Below are 16,869 nucleotides of genomic sequence, written 5' to 3'. Positions count from 1 at the left end.
CCCATGCGTGGTATCTCATGATGGCAAGTTCTCTTACCACATGGAGGCACGGGTGGCCCAGTCGTCTCAGGCGCCGCGATTCGCTGTGCAGAGTTGTGTCCCTTAGGCACGCCAGAAACCTATGATTGTGGGTTCGAATCCCGGTTCACCCCGATTATGTTTCTAGGTTTGTCAGCACCATACCCGTGCTCGTGAGTTTCACCGAAGTGGTAAACGTCTGAGACCTGCATCACTTCGGGCTTTCCTCCCACATTAAGCTGACACGCCGCGATATAACTGGAATACTGTTAAAAGCGGCGTTAAACTAAACTCACTCTCACTCACTCTTACCACAGCTGGCATTTCAGAACTACACCCGTGGCAGGGTACGCACACATCTCACGGAATGGTAGTTCAATGTCCATGTCAGATGTTGCTCACGACTTTCATCATCTGCTCTGTGGGGAGGGCAATACAACTCCAGAGGGAGATGACGTCATAGCTTAGCCCAGACCTGGTGGTAAGTGGTTCCTGAGAGAGTAACACAATGTCAGGACATGCTTGACGGGATGCTGACACACCAGGAGCAGTCGGGTAGCCTAGTGGTCAAAGTGTTCGCTCTTCACGCCGAAGACCCGGGTTCGAATCCCGAAATGGGTACAATGTGTGCAGCCCATTTCTGGTGTCCCTCACCGTGATATTGCTGGAGAATTGCTTAAAGCGGCGTTAAAACATACTCACTCACTCAGTCACAGAGGTCACATTTTGTCGCTGCGTCTTGAGGCACAGCCACCCACAGTTGTGCACAGCATGCATACCGCTGGATATAATGTCTGTTTCCAGCTAGTGTCCAGATTCTCACTGGTCCTGATTTCTGGTTCAGATTTAAAGTCGCAAGAAAATTAAATGTCGCATTCTCCCGTTCTCGCGATTTCGTGTTTTTGTGGTCTAATTTGACAAGTCGAGATTGCGAGACTGCGAGATTTTGCATTATTTCCAAATGTCGCATTCTCGCGTTGCTATGTACCAAAAACAGGAGAATGCGAGATCGCAAGAACGCGGGATTTTGTCCAAATCTCGCGTTCTCGCATTCTCGTGTTATGGGGATATTTACCTCGTTTCCAAAGGTCGAGATCGCGAGAATGTCCTTTACAGTATTCCATACGTGTTACAGCCATTTGACTTTTTGTAGTCTGCCCTGAGTTGAGCAGAGATGTCCAAGCGTGTTTTAACAAAATCCTGGCATGATGTAGATATTCATTAAGGAAATGTGTCAGGTCATACAACTAGAGAACTTGTCACGTGTGGGGCATGAAGCCGCTGTTCTTTCTTGGGTTTGAATGAGGTGGAAAAGCCTTCTATGAAAGATGTCCCGGGGGCAGAGAACACAGTTTGTAAGGAACATCAGTTGACGTCTATGTACTAATTTAATGCAAGGATTGGCAGCCATCCCAGCATTGTGACTTCTGATTCTGGTGGGGACGCCTGATACCGACTTAGCCATATGGTGCCAAGTTGTGGAGAGTTGTTGAATATCAACTTGTGTTGATTGTGTCCACAGCCCGCAGTCGTATAGCTGGCATACAAGGTAACACTGTCTTGTAGACCGCACTCCGCGAGGTAAGAGGGTTATCTCCCTTTGGTTTCATGTGAGGTGAGGTGAGGTGAGGTGAAACGTAGTGTTCAAGATTGTTGTACTTGCATAGCGACGTGCATGCACGTGTGTGTGTGTGTGGTGTGTGTGTGTGTGGGGGGGGGGGGGGGGGGGGGAGGAGGGTCGGGGGTGTAGATATGGGGGTTGGGGGGAGGGGGGATGCGCGCGCGCGTGTTTGTGTGTGAATGTGTTTGTGTGTGAGAGTGTGGGTGCGTGCGCGCGTGCGTGCGTGCGTGCGTGCGTGTGTGTGTCTGTGTGTCTGCATATACTAGTACGGACTAATGCATTGTTATAGTACTAGCCCTCTGAGATACCTTACCGCAGTTTAACGTGAATACCCCACTAAGACACAGTATACATAGTCTGAGGCTACCAATCCCTGCTTACGCCCCTGAATGCCGATCGCCAGGCGGGGTAACAACAAGTACCATCTTATAACGTCCTTTGGAATTTCGGGCGATCGAACCCCCGACCTTCCGCTCCCCCCGGGACACTGGTCTCGTTACACACCTTCACCCACAGGTGTCAGTTAATGAATTACATGCAACAACCCGTTTCTTACCTTGTGCGTGTTGTGTTTGAGTAAGTGTAAATGATGCCAATATATAAGTAGGAACGATAATAGTGAACCGTTGTTAGCAAACGGGTGTGTCGTGACAAGGTCGCTTGTTTACTGATGCGTAGGGATACATTTGTCATGGGTTCTAGCACCTCGACATTTTGCAGGTGGTTTGTGATGAGACCTAGAGATGTACATTTGATAATTTGAAAGAAAAACAACTCTGGAAGAATCTTGGAATCACGGTATATATTTCCCTCGGGAATTTATGTTAGAGATCTCTCGTTGGGTTCGCTCATCTAGGACAATAAGCTCGTTGGTAATTCTCATATTATCATATGGGCGTTCAATTTATGAAATATGAAACGATTTATTTTGATAAATCGACATAGTGACATCAGTTTTCAAAAATCGATGAGGACACATTTCACCACAACGCAAAATACACATTGAAGACAATTCTTATCAGCCAAAACGTGAACAATGATAACATATTTAATGGCGAAGACAAACAAACTGTCGACAACAACATGAACTCAGTCACATCGTTCAGCGGAATAATGCAGCCCCGCCCATTCTATTATCAGCCAATCAGAACACAGTAGTCCGTGTGGGCGTGGCATAATTTTACTGTTAATGGAAACACAAATGCAAAAAAACAATTCTTTGTTAGCCAAATGCCACGGAATTTGTTGTGATGTATCTATAAAGTGATCATCCGTGGCATATGAGCTGGAGGCGGAGTCCGCCACATATACACAGGGCGCTGCCACTTCATGTAGGTCAACTGATTCTGAATACACGTTGATGGACGCTTCTCGAGACAGTCAATAATTTTTACAATAATATCGTCATCCATACTCCACAGATTTCAGGAACGGCAGTTAAACCACAAAATAAATTGTGCTTATATGGTCATCCGCACCAAACTGATTTCAGGAACCGTAGTTTTTATCACAAAAACCTGTGCAGATAATAGTGTTACCTGTAATCAGAGTCACAATGTGCAGGGACATAACGGTATACAACCGGGAGAAACACTAATAACAACAACAGTATAATAATAATAATTATGTACATATTTATCCTCACACTAAAATATGCTTAAAGCGCTACATTATTACCAAGGTGAATTGTTTCGTTGGCGTTTAATTTTAACTCTCAGATTCCTGGAGAGCGTACATCCCACGCTACCTTGTTGCTCAAGAAGTTTGACAATCACATCCTACCGGGTACCCATTCACTGCTGGGTGAACAGAGGCACATTTCGAACAAAGTCACTTGCCTAAGGAGACACCACATTTCTTCGGTGCTGACAACAAGCTTCGGACATCAATCATTTGACACACCCACACCTAATTCAAATACACGGATTTCCCCTTCACTGAAGGACTTGGCATTCCCCACGGCAAGCTTGGTGCCGCTGACGCACAGACAGCAGGGTGACGTGATGCCATGGGTCGCATTCAACACTTCCACGATGTCCTCCTGGCCGGAGATGGCGCACCTGACGACTCTGCCTTGCTTTCTGTCAGCAATAAACAACATCCCGTAGTCGTCGCAGTCAATGCTGCAGGAGGAGCTGAGGCTGCCCAGGTCGATGTAGTTCAGAAACTTAGTTTCACAACTGAAGATAGCCAGGCGACGCTTCTCACCATCATACAGGATTATCTCCCCCTGTGGGCCGCTAGCGAGAGCAGTAACCGTACTGAAACATCCGTCCTTCTCGTTCCGGTTGCCCTGTAGGTTGAAGGGGCGCTTGCTCTGGCGGTCGATGCCTGTGATGCATTTTTTGTCCTTGTCGAAGAGGACAATGACACCGTCGAGATGGAAGGCCAGGGCTCCGATGTTGGCTACCTTACAGCTGATCTTTTGCGTCCGGCACGTGGCCTCCCGGTCTGAGGGAAGGGGGTTGAGGAAGAGCCGACACGCGTTACAGTCGTCATAGAGGACCAGCCCACACTCTTCCTCTCTGTACATGGCGAACGCTGCGATGTTCTTTCTCCTGTGGTACACCACCTGCTGCTTGTCGACGCTGGAACACATCACGACCTGGCCCATGATGTTTGTGTTGTAGGCGCAGATCACTTCATCATGCGGCATCAGTCCGACTCCCACCATCGTGATGGGACTGCTGTCAACCCCACTCCCCAGCACGTAGCTTGATACCAGCATAGGAGTCCCTACAATATAGGCCTTCCGCTCTGTCTGATCTCTCATCACCATGGTAACATGCCTTGGTAGGGGTTCAGGTTGTTCTGGCCTCCTGCGCCTCTGTACCTCCTCCACCTCCTCCATCTCCTCCTCCTCCTCCACCTCCTCCACCACCTCCTCCACCTCCTCCTCCACCTCCTCCTCCACCACCTCCACCGCCAACACCTCCCCCTCCTCGTATACACCAGACTTCAGGAGGTCAATATCAGTGTAGGAGCCATGTTTGGGCAACGTGATGCACCCCAGACCGATACAGTTCCCGTCTCCCTTGAAGGTGTAGTCGTGGATGGCCAGGTCCCTGTCCAAAGCATTCGACCAGTCTTCTATTTCTCTCAGCATCTGCTCCACCTGAAGACTCCTCCTCTGGAAGTCCGATATGTTGATGTCATGCAACACCGCCTCGACTTGATTCAGGGTAGCATCCAGCGAGGTGGATTTCTCTTCCGATGAGCGATCCTGCTGGTCAAGCATCTTGATGTTGCTGTCATGGAGATCCTGGATCCTCCTTTGCAGGTTTCGTTCTTCCTCGCGTATTCTCCGCACAGCGTCGTTAGCTGTGGACTCTACCATGCCTTTCTGTAGAGCATAGTTATCTACCGCTGATTGCCGCATCCTATCGACCCTGTCCTGAGCTCCTGAAAGTTTCGTCTTCTTGTCTTTCAGAGTGAGAAGTTTTCCTTTTACAAGCTCCACAACCTCATTCTTTGCTTCTACAAGGGGAGTAACTCGGTGCGGCGCCTCGGAATGAGAGCTGGTTGCGCAGAGTGGACACACGGCGGCTGCGCATTGGGAACAGAAAAAGTTGACCGTCTTCCCAGGATGGTCTGTGCACTTCGCGGTGGGGACATTGGCCATGTTCTCTGTGACGTCATGGTCTTTGAACACCGCCTGGTGTTTCTTCCCGCACAGGCCACAGAGATACTCCTTGCAGTCTTGGCAGAACACGCCATCAGCTGATCGGGTTTGGCACGCCGCACAGTGAGTGTTTGTTGGGATCCGGTCCGCCTCGTCCGCTGCCGACCTCGCCTGAAATAGAAGATTATGTATGATTATAGATACAATAGATAGAATTTTCTTAAAACCCCGCATGTAATCAGAAATCCGCGGGTCACTTTAGGTCTGAAGTTGTGTTTGTTGACGTTCATCACCTGAGTGCCTCTCGTGAGCAAATTCCAGGATGAACGCCAACAAATACAATTTCAATCCTTATTTCGACAGATAAATAAATCATAACAAAACAATCCTTTTGAACACCGAAATTTGATTATTTGAAGCGAACTATTTTAACGCGGAGAGTTGCTTTTATCGTGACGTCATCCGTCTCACACATTCCATCGCAGGTACGTTCATTGACGTGGCGACTAAGGCAACGTCATTCATTCACAATAGCAGTTGCACCTACTAAAGCTAGAATTGGAAAGAAGTCTAGATCCGGTTGGTTCTGAAAATGGGTTCCTGTAAACGTTCTGTGCACTTTGGGATGGTGTTATACTTTGGCTGGAGGTGCTCCTGATGATGAGGGGGATCACCGCTTGAGGTGGCTCCGTGTGAAGTCCCGATGCATATTGGCCTACTCGATAGTGTGGAGCTTTGTGATTTCTTTTGGTAAGTAGAGCATTCTCTTTTTCAACTTCGAATGGACGCTTAATGTTCCTGACCCGACATAGAATGATTTGTCTGTCTTCAAAGCCTTCATCATTCACAGCCTAAATAGTATGCTGACGTTATTTTTAGACATTGGGGAATTCCCCTTAAGTCGTTCTGTATCTTTCCGCTCGGACAACAACGTCATAGGGAAATTAACGACAGTGAGCTTGGCAGTGTTCATCTAGGCGAGGTCACCCTACTGTCAATATTACACAAAAAGTACACTTGACGAGGTCAATATGCGAACGATCCAACCCTTGAGGTGGTCTGACCGTCGAAGGGGTCGACATCGAGGGTCCTTGTTTTCGCATATTGACCTCGTCAAGAGTAATCATTCGTGTTGTTTTAATGACATTCACTTTGGGAAGTCTTTGTTTGTGAGTCAATACTGATCATGTCACGTGTCAATATTCGAGGTCAGTGTCAGTCACATTATTTGGGGGTTTCATTGACATCGTGGTGACTCAGCATAACACCACTGCCACAGGATAATTTGCATGTCACGTGACCGGACATTTCTCTTGTTTGTAAACAAACGCGCTTTTTTAGAAATCAGAATAGAACGGACTAATGCAGGTATTTGGGGACGTTTTGCATATTGTTTGGCATAATTATATAGATATGCTACTACAATGGCGACAGTGAGTTGCATGACAATATGTATTTAAACGTCAAAGTGACCGTATCGCTTGTTCTCCGTAAGGCTTCGATGACAGCACGTGGAGCCGTACAACAAATGTAAACGTAGGATAACTACGCAATAGGATATTTTAAAGTTTACCATTCTATGACATATGTTTATCTAGATATGTAGACGTGTCAAAAATGAAACAGGTGAAAAACATATGCAATATCTTGAATAGACTGTGTAAGATGTGACGAATCGTCACATGGCACTGGCCTGTCGCAGAGGTCCTGTGCTGGTCGCAAGGTAGGAGAGTGCATTGAAGTTTATTGTTTAGTCACGTGGTACGGATTAACCAATGGAAATGTATCACAATAAGATTTCATAGCTGCCCGCATTTCCCTTACGACGGGCTGCTGCCATCTGTTCTGTTGTTATGTGACGTCATTGGCGTCCCGTTTCATTTTGTGACGTCATCTGGCATTCTGTTCTATTACGGTACCCGTATATCAATGACCCCATTGTGGAGTATTTTAATACAGCCATAAATTTCATGTTGCTTTTTGTTCATTTTGGAATTATTCACAAACTTCATCGATTTATTTGTAATAACGGTAGAGGTATTTTTCAGGGCATTATAATTTGGAGCACCTTTAGAATACAGTTCTTCTCGTGAGGAGAAATAGAATACGTCTCAAAGACAAGCAACCAGTTTTAGTGAGAATCAGTCGAACGCGAACTGGTGCTCTTCGAATTGTCAGCCTGACAGCTAACCGACTGAGCTACGTCCACACTGTGAAACACAGTGCACATTTACCTAGTCATGAGTACGGGGTTACGGAACTGAAAGAAAAGGGTCGAATAGGTGACGGACACTCACGAAGGTTACGGGTAGGCATGGTGTCGCGTGACTTTAGTCTACGGACACTTACGAGTGATCCCGATGCCATTTGGCACACTCGTCCCATTCCGTAATCTACAAGATACCGAGTGGTGAGGAATGAGCCGATATGCCGCGAACTGAAAACGGCTCCAGGCGTCAGACGTCAGACGTCGAACTCGCTGGTACGCATGAATGATAGGGTATATGATAATTCGTCGGGTGATTTTTGTCACAGAAAAGTGTGGTTGTTTGTTTGCTTGTTACGCCTTACTCAGCAATATTCCAGCTATATGACGGTGGTCTGGAAATAATCGAGTATGGACCAGACAATCCAGTGATTGACATCATGAGCATCGTTTCACGCAATTGGGATCGATGACATGCATCAACCAAGTCAGCGAGTCTGACCCCCCTGATCCCGTTAGTCGCCTCTTACGGCAAGCATAGTCGCCTTTCACATCGGTTACTGAAGACCTATTCTACCCCGGATCTTCACGGGTTAGAAAAGTGTGGTAGGGAACGCTGTAAGGATAATGTGGATAATAGTAAGGAACGAGGGAGGCAAAACGTTGACGACACAAGGGTGAGTTCGCTTTTGGATCAGTGTACGTAAGTAAATGTGAAAGGGCTAAGGACAGAATTCGGGTAACCTAGCTGCCGCTAACCGGGTACCTGACCCTCATGATCCCCCATGAACGTAAAGGGGTGAATGATGATTGAATGCGCCGCCGCAGGCTATATTTACTAAACAAATATTCGAAACTCTCAACATCGCTGGGCTTATTCAATGACATTGCGTGAAGAGATCACGGGGCGCTTATGCACACTCGATGACGCCTGACGTCACAGGGCATTGTTTCGCTGGCGTGACTGGCAACAAAATACTACAGATTACGTCATAGGGTATTGTGACGTGTTTGAAAAAGTTGTGGTACTGTATTCTAAAGGTAGACCAAAATGATAATGCCGTGAAAAAAAATACCGAAACTGTTATATACTGACACAGTGTAACATGGCGGACAACAGATGTGTCATCCCAACCCGGCTCCGACACGTGATATCGCTTGCGTGAAATCAAGCAATATTTCCTCGGGGAAATCTCTACAATGAAATTGCATCAGCAATGTGACGTCATCGGTTACAATGACGTCACAATCAAATTACATCGAACCGGGATCTTCGGAGTGACGAGAGAACGCTTCAACCACTAGGATACCCCACCACCCCATTCTCACCTGAACGGCCACGTAGTTGATGGGGAACTTCTCTATTCCCCCCTTGGGGATCTTTAGACTCTTCTTGCAGAGCGGGCACTTGACCTTCCGTTCGAGGGATCTGTCGCCCTTGGAGATCAGGTGAGTGTGGAGACAGGCCTGGCAGAAGGTGTGGCCGCACTCAGTGATGCGTGGCTTCGTCATCGCCTCCTTGCAGATCGGGCAGTGCGACACCTGGTGAAACGTCATTGCCATTTTGGCCGCCATATTGGATTTCTGGAACGCAATAATAATTCAAATACAAGTCACGTGATTACTGTTCTGGGTTTGTCAAGGCCATACTGCGGACCTGTGCGTGTGGATTTCACAACTTGTAAGGAGAACCCAAAGTTAAGCTAGCCTCGGAAGCATTTTTCAGCCAAGAGTGCATACTTCCAGCTCCACCCTTTTACTTTATGAACAGCCTGTGACCCGTTAAGATCCGGAGTAGAATAGGTCTTCAGGACCCGTTAAGATCCGGAGTAGAATAGGTCTTCAGGACCCGTTAAGATCCGGAGTAGAATAGGTCTTCAGGACCCGTTAAGATCCGGAATAGAATAGGTCTTCAGGACCCGTTAAGATCCGGAGTAGAATAGGTCTTCAGGACCCGTTAAGATCCGGTGTAGAATAGACACCTATGTAAAAGCCGACTATGCTTGCCGTAAGAGGCGAGTAGGTGGTCAGGTGGTCAGGCAGGCTGACTTGGTTGATGCATGTAATCGTATGCCAATTGCGTGGATCAGTGTTCATGATGTCAATCTCTTGATTGTCTGGACCAAGCTGTATTAATTACAGACCGCCGTCATTTTGTTGGAATATTGCTGAGTGCAGTGTTAAACAACAAACAAACAAAACTAAAGAAATTTTCTGATGCGCCTTAAAACAATAATCAGTCACTCACTTTCGCTTTACGCTCAGAGGTGTAGACTTGTGAATAACATTAGAACATAATACCCTTGCGGCACCATCAGCGTCTTAGGCCGGAGGGGAGGCGGGGTAGCCAGGTGGTTACAGTGTTCGCTCGTCACGCCGAACACCCGGGTTCGATTCCCGACATGGGTACAATGTGTGAAGCCCATTCTGGTGTCCCCCCGCCATGATATTGCTGGAATATTGCTAAAAGCGGCGTAAAACAATACTACCTCACAGGCCTGCATCACGTCCGACTCTCCCTTACAACACACCGTGACTCAAATACTGTTCAAAGTAGCGTTAAACCCACTAATGTACTCACTCACTTCAAGGATTCGAGTTCCGGTTTCACGTCAACGATTGTGTTGCGAATTGGGTCAGAGCTAGCGAGTGAGTGAGTGAGTGTTTTACATGACTTGGAAGAGTATTTTAGTCATACCACGGTGTGTCACATAGTATATACATCGTTTATACATAGCATATACAATCATCGTTTATAAATCGTTATACATCGTTTATACATCGTTTATACATATTTTATAAATCGTTTATACATAGTATATCAATCGTTTATACATAATTTATACATCGTTTACACATAGTTTATAAATCGTTTATACATAGTTTATGCATAGTTTATATAAAGATATATATGTAGTACATACATCGTTTATACATAGTTCATATATAGCTATATATAGTTTATAAATCGTTTCTACATAGTTTATACATAGTTTATACACAGATATATATATATGTAGTACATACATCGTTTATACATAGTTCATGTATAGTTATATATAGTTTATAAATCGTTTATACATAGTTTATACATAGTTTATACACAGATATATGTAGTACATACATCGTTTATACATAGTTCATATATAGTTATATATAGTTTATAAATCGTTTATACATAGTTTAAACATAGTTTATAAATCGTTTATACATAGTTTATGTATAGCTATACGTAGTATATACATCGTTTGTTCTCAAATGGAATAGGATAAGAAACAAGTTATCCAACTTAGGACACCCCTCCCTGGTATTTACATACATTGTTTACATGTGTACAAGAGATGACGTAGTGTGACAAGTACAACACTGAATGGGGAGAATAACAAGAAACAGAAGACAAGAGATACATTAGACAAAGCGTTTGGTCATAGTGATGTAAGATTCCTTCTGCTAGTTCTAATTCTGATACTACTACAATTGTTTGATAGGCATTACTTGAAGTTGACGAATGACAAGGTAGACACAATTTATGGATAACAACTTCTTTAATCTTGTTAAAAGCGACGTTTCGGTATAAAGAAGTTGTTATCCATCAATTGAGTCAACAATACGACTACTTTACTACTGGCGGATCAACGTCAAGACAGTGTACCGACTTCCACCCCCAACTGTTAACATTACCCACAGAGATGTTGAACGTCAAGACAGTGTACCGACTTCCACCCCCAACTGTTAACATTACCCACAAAGATGTTGAACGTCAAGACAGTGTACCGACTTCCACCCCCAGCTGTTAACATTACCCACAGAGATGTTGAACGTCAAGACAGTGTACCGACTTCCACCCCCAACTGTTAAAGTTACCCACAAAGATGTTGAGCGTCAAGACAGTGTACCGACTTCCACCCCCAACTGTTAAAGTTACCCACAAAGATGTTGAACGTCAAGACAGTGTACCGACTTCCAACCCCAACTGTTAAAGTTACCCACAAAGATGTTGAGCGTCAAGACAGTGTACCGACTTCCAGCCCCCACTGTTAAAGTTACCCACAGAGATGTTGGGCGTCAAGACAGTGTACCGACTTCCACCCCCAACTGTTAACGTTACCCACAGAGATGTTGGGCGTCAACACGAGAATTGAAAGTCCCCTCCTTCGATCGGCAAATACAACATCCAGTAACTGGTAGTGTCAGAGTATATTTCCTCTGACGCAGTCGTTGCAAAGCGCCAGGAAAACGATTGTGCTATCGATATACATTACGACCCCGCTTTGTTGTGTGTATTCTCGACACGACAAAGCAGTGACGTCATTTTTCTATGGCCTCCTAGATACGGGTCAGTGCACTCGGGGCGTTGATAATGTACTCTTGAGGTGAGGCGAGGTGAGGTGAAGGTCAAAGATTATTGCAGTTATATATAGCGACGTTCATGCACGTATGTCTGTGTGTATGTGTGTGTGTGTGTGTCTGTCTGTCTGTCTGTGTGTGTCTGTGTGTGTCTGTGTGTGTGTGTGTGTGTGTGTGTGTGTGTGTGTGTGTGTGTGTGTGTGTGTGTGTGTGTGTTTTCGGTGTGTGTGTGTGTGTGTGTGTGTGTGTGTGTGTGTGTGTGTGTGTGTGTGTGTGTGTGTGTGTGTGTGTGTGTGTGTGTGTGTGTGTGTGTGTGTGTGTGGCTGCTTGTACTAGTCCGGACTATTGCTAGCACATTAGATACCATGTCGCAGTATAATTGGAATACCCCACTCAGACATCGTATACTGACCCCGAGTCCGTTAGCTCCGTCTGTCCCGTTACTGAAGACTAGGACCCAGTGGATCCAATGGACCAGAAGAATCTGTTTCCACTGATGCCATGGATTTGACGACGAGAGAGGGTGTTGAGGTCACAGCAGGCGATGTATCTCAAGAGAGAGAATATGTGCGTGTGCGTATGATACTAGTATACATTTTACTTTATTGTGTCATTTTGTTATTAGTTATAACATGCACATATAGAGTCTCACTGTTGGCTTCGCCGTCATGAGTCAGCGTCCCTGTGAGGAGGTTGATATTTATTTGCTAATGATTGCATGGATATTGTTATATTTTTATGTGTATTGTATCATAAAAACCGAATTTGTAGCTGTAACAATATACTGATGGTTGTTTTAATAATATATGCTTAAATTCATGCTCACAGTATACTGTAAATGTAATAATATGTTTGTTTAATTACAGATTCTTGTAATTGTATATCACTAATTTAAGCTTATAATATTATGAGTGAGTGAGTATGGTATTTCGCTGCTTTTAGCAATATTCCAGCAACATCACGGCGGGGGTTACCAGAAATGGGCTTCACACATTGTACGCATGTCGGGAATCGAACCTGGGTCTTCGGCGTGACGCGCGAACGCTTTAACCACTTGGCTACCCGACCACCCCCATATAATATTATGTGTCAGGGTAGTATCAGCCTTATCCATATTGTGACGGGATCCCCATATCCCTGACAGAACAGACGCACTAAATCCCATGAACCCCCAACATGTATTCGTCGTCATTCCATAGACGTGATGCCGCTGTTACAAATATACACAGTTATGTTACACCTATCACGAACGTCGGGCCGTATCAGTTCGAAACTTTCCAATTAAAAACAACAACAACAAAACACGTCTTCAAGGGCTATCATGTCTAAATGGACTTTGGGTTAGCATGACCTTCAAACATATCTGACCTTGGCGTCCTGTCGTGCTTTGACTGACCGCATGACACACAGAGGTAATCATTGCGTCTGTTGAACCACGAATAAACAGGATCAACTATAGATACGACTTCTCCATTGTTAACAAACAAAAACAGTCTTCCACTCATGTGTTTGTAACCGATATGTGACCTAGATCTTCACTGTCGACAGCCTACAGGTAGCGATCCACCCGGATCTGATTGCGTCTGTGTACACATACCGTCCACCCTCTTGTTGGCATCCAGGGTGCAGAGAGTGAGGTCGGATGGCTGTTATGGGTATTATTCACCACAAGGAATACCTTCATGTTATGATGATATTGTCACAGAGTGTCCGTACAGGGTTACACACTGTCTAGGAGTCTCAGGTCACACACTGTCTAGGAGTCTCCGGTCACACACTGTCTAGGAGTCTCAGGTCACACACTGTCTAGGAGTCTCCGGTCACACACTGTCTAGGAGTCTTAGGTCACACACTGTCTAGGAGTCTCAGGTCACACACTGTCTAGGAGTCTCAGGTCACACACAGGGGAAGGGGTCTCAGGTCACACACTATCTTGGAGTCTCAGGTCACACACAGGGGTCTCAGGTCACACACTGTCTAGGAGTGTCAGGTCACACACAGGGGAAGGGGTCTCAGGTCACACACTGTCTAGGAGTGTCAGGTCACACACAGGGGAAGGGGTCTCAGGTCACACACTGTCTAGGAGTCTCAGGTCACACACTGTCTAGGAATCTCAGGTCACACACAGGGGAAGGGGTCTCAGGTCACACACAGGGGAAGGGGTCTCAGGTCACACACTGTCTAGGAGTGTCAGGTCACACACAGGGGAAGGAGTCTCAGGTCACACACTGTCTAGGAGTGTCAGGTCACACACTGTCTAGGAGTCTCAGGTCACACACTGTCTAGGAGTCTCAGGTCACACACAGGGGAAGGGGTCTCAGGTCACACACAGGGGAAGGGGTCTCAGGTCACACACAGGGGAAGGGGTCTCCCTGACGGTAGTCTGAAGCTGTATTCGTTACACCCAATGTCTACAACCAGGGAATAGATATATTGACTGATTCACGCAGGAAATGCCCATGACCTAAAGTGTCAGTCAATATACAAAATGGTTGAATTAAGGAGTCTAACTAATCTATCTGTCTGAAGTCGAGTCTCATTTTTCAATCAATATGTACATTGCCTAAGCGAATCGGTCAATCAAAATATTGACTAAATTTTTAGAAATAGCGTCAAAATATTTTTCCTTCTCTATTAAACCCCGCGACATTCACATAGCAACAAAGAATGGAACATTGACTCTCTTTCCTCAACAACCTGTCATTCTGAACAGGTATCGATTGGCACACGTCTGCACGGTTAACGCCGCACTGATTGTGGACCAGACAATCCAGGATGTGATGAGCAATCTATCTCAACACCAGCACACCACACCCCAGTCACTACCCGACCACACCCCTGTCACTACCCAACCACGCCCCTGTCACTACCCCACCACACCCCCTGTCACTACCTCACCACACCCCTGTCACTACCCCACCACACCCCTGTCACTACCCAACCACACCCCTGTCACTTCCCCACCACACCCCAGTCACTACCCAACCACACCCCTGTCACTACCCAACCACACCCCTGTCACTACCCAACCACACCCCTGTCACTACCCAACCACACCCCAGTCACTACCCAACCACACCCCTGTCACTACCTAACCACACCCCAATCACTACCCCACCACACCCCTGTCACTACCCCTCCACACCCCTATGCAATAAGTCTTTTTTCAGTCTTTACTCGTGGTACAGATGAGGCCAAAGGCCTACAGTACACTGTCTTGGGCGTGTTACAAATTCATACATTTTCTTAGTTTCATAGCTTGATACATGAACATTGATACATTTCTCATAGTGTCATTAATTTACATAACTTGTTACCGTTTGGGTTGTGGTAGAAATAGTTATTTAGATATTTTGCTCTTACATCATTACACACTGTCATACACATAAAAGTGATATTCATCTTCAAAACAATCAGTTTTACAATTCCTACAAAGTCTATGTTCTCTTACAATACCTTCATATCTGCCCTTTTCAATAAATAGATCACGTGAGCCACAACAAAATGGAGAAAGAGCTGTTCTAAACTTATGTAAATTTACACTTAAAAGATAAGGTTCTAGTTTAACAGCTGTCTTAAATGTAGTGTAGTAATTTGCTTTCTAGAACTGGACAAGGAGCCATGCCATTTGGGTGTACATATCTTTTAAGGCATGAGTCAAACGGGAGAAGAAATGCTGTAGCATATCTACCTGTTTCTGTAACCAAATATAACCATATCTACCTGTTGCTGTAACCAAATATAACCATATCTACCTGTTGCTGTAACCAAATATAACCATATCTACCTGTTGCTGTAACCAAATATAACAATATCCACATATTGCTGTAACCAATCATAACCATATCTACATGTTGCTGTAACCAAATATAACAATATCCACGTATTGCTGTAACCAAATATAACCATATCTACCTGTTGCTGTAACCAAATATAACCATATCTACATGTTGCTGTAACCAAATATAACCATATCTACATGTTGCTGTAACCAAATATAACCATATCTACCTGTTGCTGTAACCACAGACCCTAAAGGTACAGCATGGGTACCCTGCGACATTCCGGGGTACAACCACACACGCTGAAGGTACCACACGGGTATCCCGCGACATCCCAGGTACAACCATAGACACAGACCGGTACAGCACGAGTATGTGGAGTATTATTGATATACGGTTGCCCGTACCTATATACTTACCTATTTCTGACGCCGCCTACCCCGTCACAGGAGAAGCCCTGGTGATATGACAATCTCGCATCCAGTAAAGCATACCCTTGTTTACCCGTACGTGTTGAGCTGCGGATCAAACGACAACTGGGGGTCTGTCAACTGGGGGTCTGTCAAATGCCTTTAGGAATACGTCCAGTGTTCTCAATGGCGATAGAACAAGGGGAATTCCCTATCTGAGTCCAGTGCGCATGCTCGTGAATAAACAGCTGATTACGGGACGATTCGTTCCGGGCTGCAGAAGTCGTGGATTATGACGGTGTAAACGGTGCACACATGCAAGGCGTTGACAGATGCGTTCGAGGCGACTTGGAAGAACACAGGTGAACCTTTGTCTGTCACTTCTATCAACCATTCAATCAATCAAGTATATTTCGTAATTCAGGCTACATGGCCCATAGTACAGTTGTAAGATAAATTATATTTTAGGTCACATGTCCAGGCAATCTCATTTTAAATAATGTATATAAACATAAACCTATCAAGCCTATCAATCCATGAATTATAGCTACTTTATCAAGCGTAGTACATTAATATCACAGGATTTTAATAAATTTGCAAACGTGATATTACCTTTATAATATTTATGTAATGAGGTAAGAAATGTATTTCTCAAGTGAATATATTTCTTACTTACAAAAAGACATGGTATTCATCTTCTACTACATGTAGGTCACATTCTTTACGTATAGATTCTGTAGGAGGTATACTTAACGATGACCTTTTGCGATTAACGTTGACTCAAAAGTTGTGAAGGGATATTCGAATTTTACACATTGCTCTAACTGATCGCTCGTCTCTGTGTACTGTTATGTACAATTCGG

At 45.2% G+C, this 16,869-nt stretch overlaps 1 protein-coding gene across 3 annotated transcripts; it reads right to left on the bottom strand.

Moving 5' to 3' along the window:
* Positions 1-2,448: 2,448 nt before the first annotated feature.
* Positions 2,449-16,192, bottom strand: LOC139460791 (tripartite motif-containing protein 2-like). Of its 3 annotated transcripts, XM_071242265.1 has the most exons (4): positions 16,016-16,192; positions 12,227-12,364; positions 8,797-9,051; positions 2,449-5,432 (listed from the first exon to the last, which is right to left on the bottom strand). In XM_071242265.1, the coding sequence occupies exons 3-4, from the start codon at positions 9,040-9,042 to the stop codon at positions 3,525-3,527; spliced, it is 2,154 nt and encodes a 717-aa protein (XP_071098366.1). In that variant the 5' UTR covers positions 9,043-9,051; positions 12,227-12,364; positions 16,016-16,192; the 3' UTR covers positions 2,449-3,524. The 3 variants fall into 3 exon arrangements, with proteins under 3 accessions (XP_071098366.1, XP_071098365.1, XP_071098367.1); XM_071242264.1 differs by lacking the exon at positions 12,227-12,364; XM_071242266.1 differs by lacking the exons at positions 12,227-12,364; positions 16,016-16,192 and adding an exon at positions 15,826-15,923.
* Positions 16,193-16,869: the final 677 nt, after the last annotated feature.

The sequence above is a fragment of the Haliotis cracherodii genome, unplaced genomic scaffold (genome assembly GCF_022045235.1).
Source record: "Haliotis cracherodii isolate W230 unplaced genomic scaffold, xgHalCrac1.p SCAF_14, whole genome shotgun sequence".
Taxonomy (NCBI): Eukaryota; Metazoa; Mollusca; class Gastropoda; order Lepetellida; family Haliotidae; genus Haliotis; species Haliotis cracherodii.
This window is presented reverse-complemented; position numbering and strand designations above follow the sequence as displayed.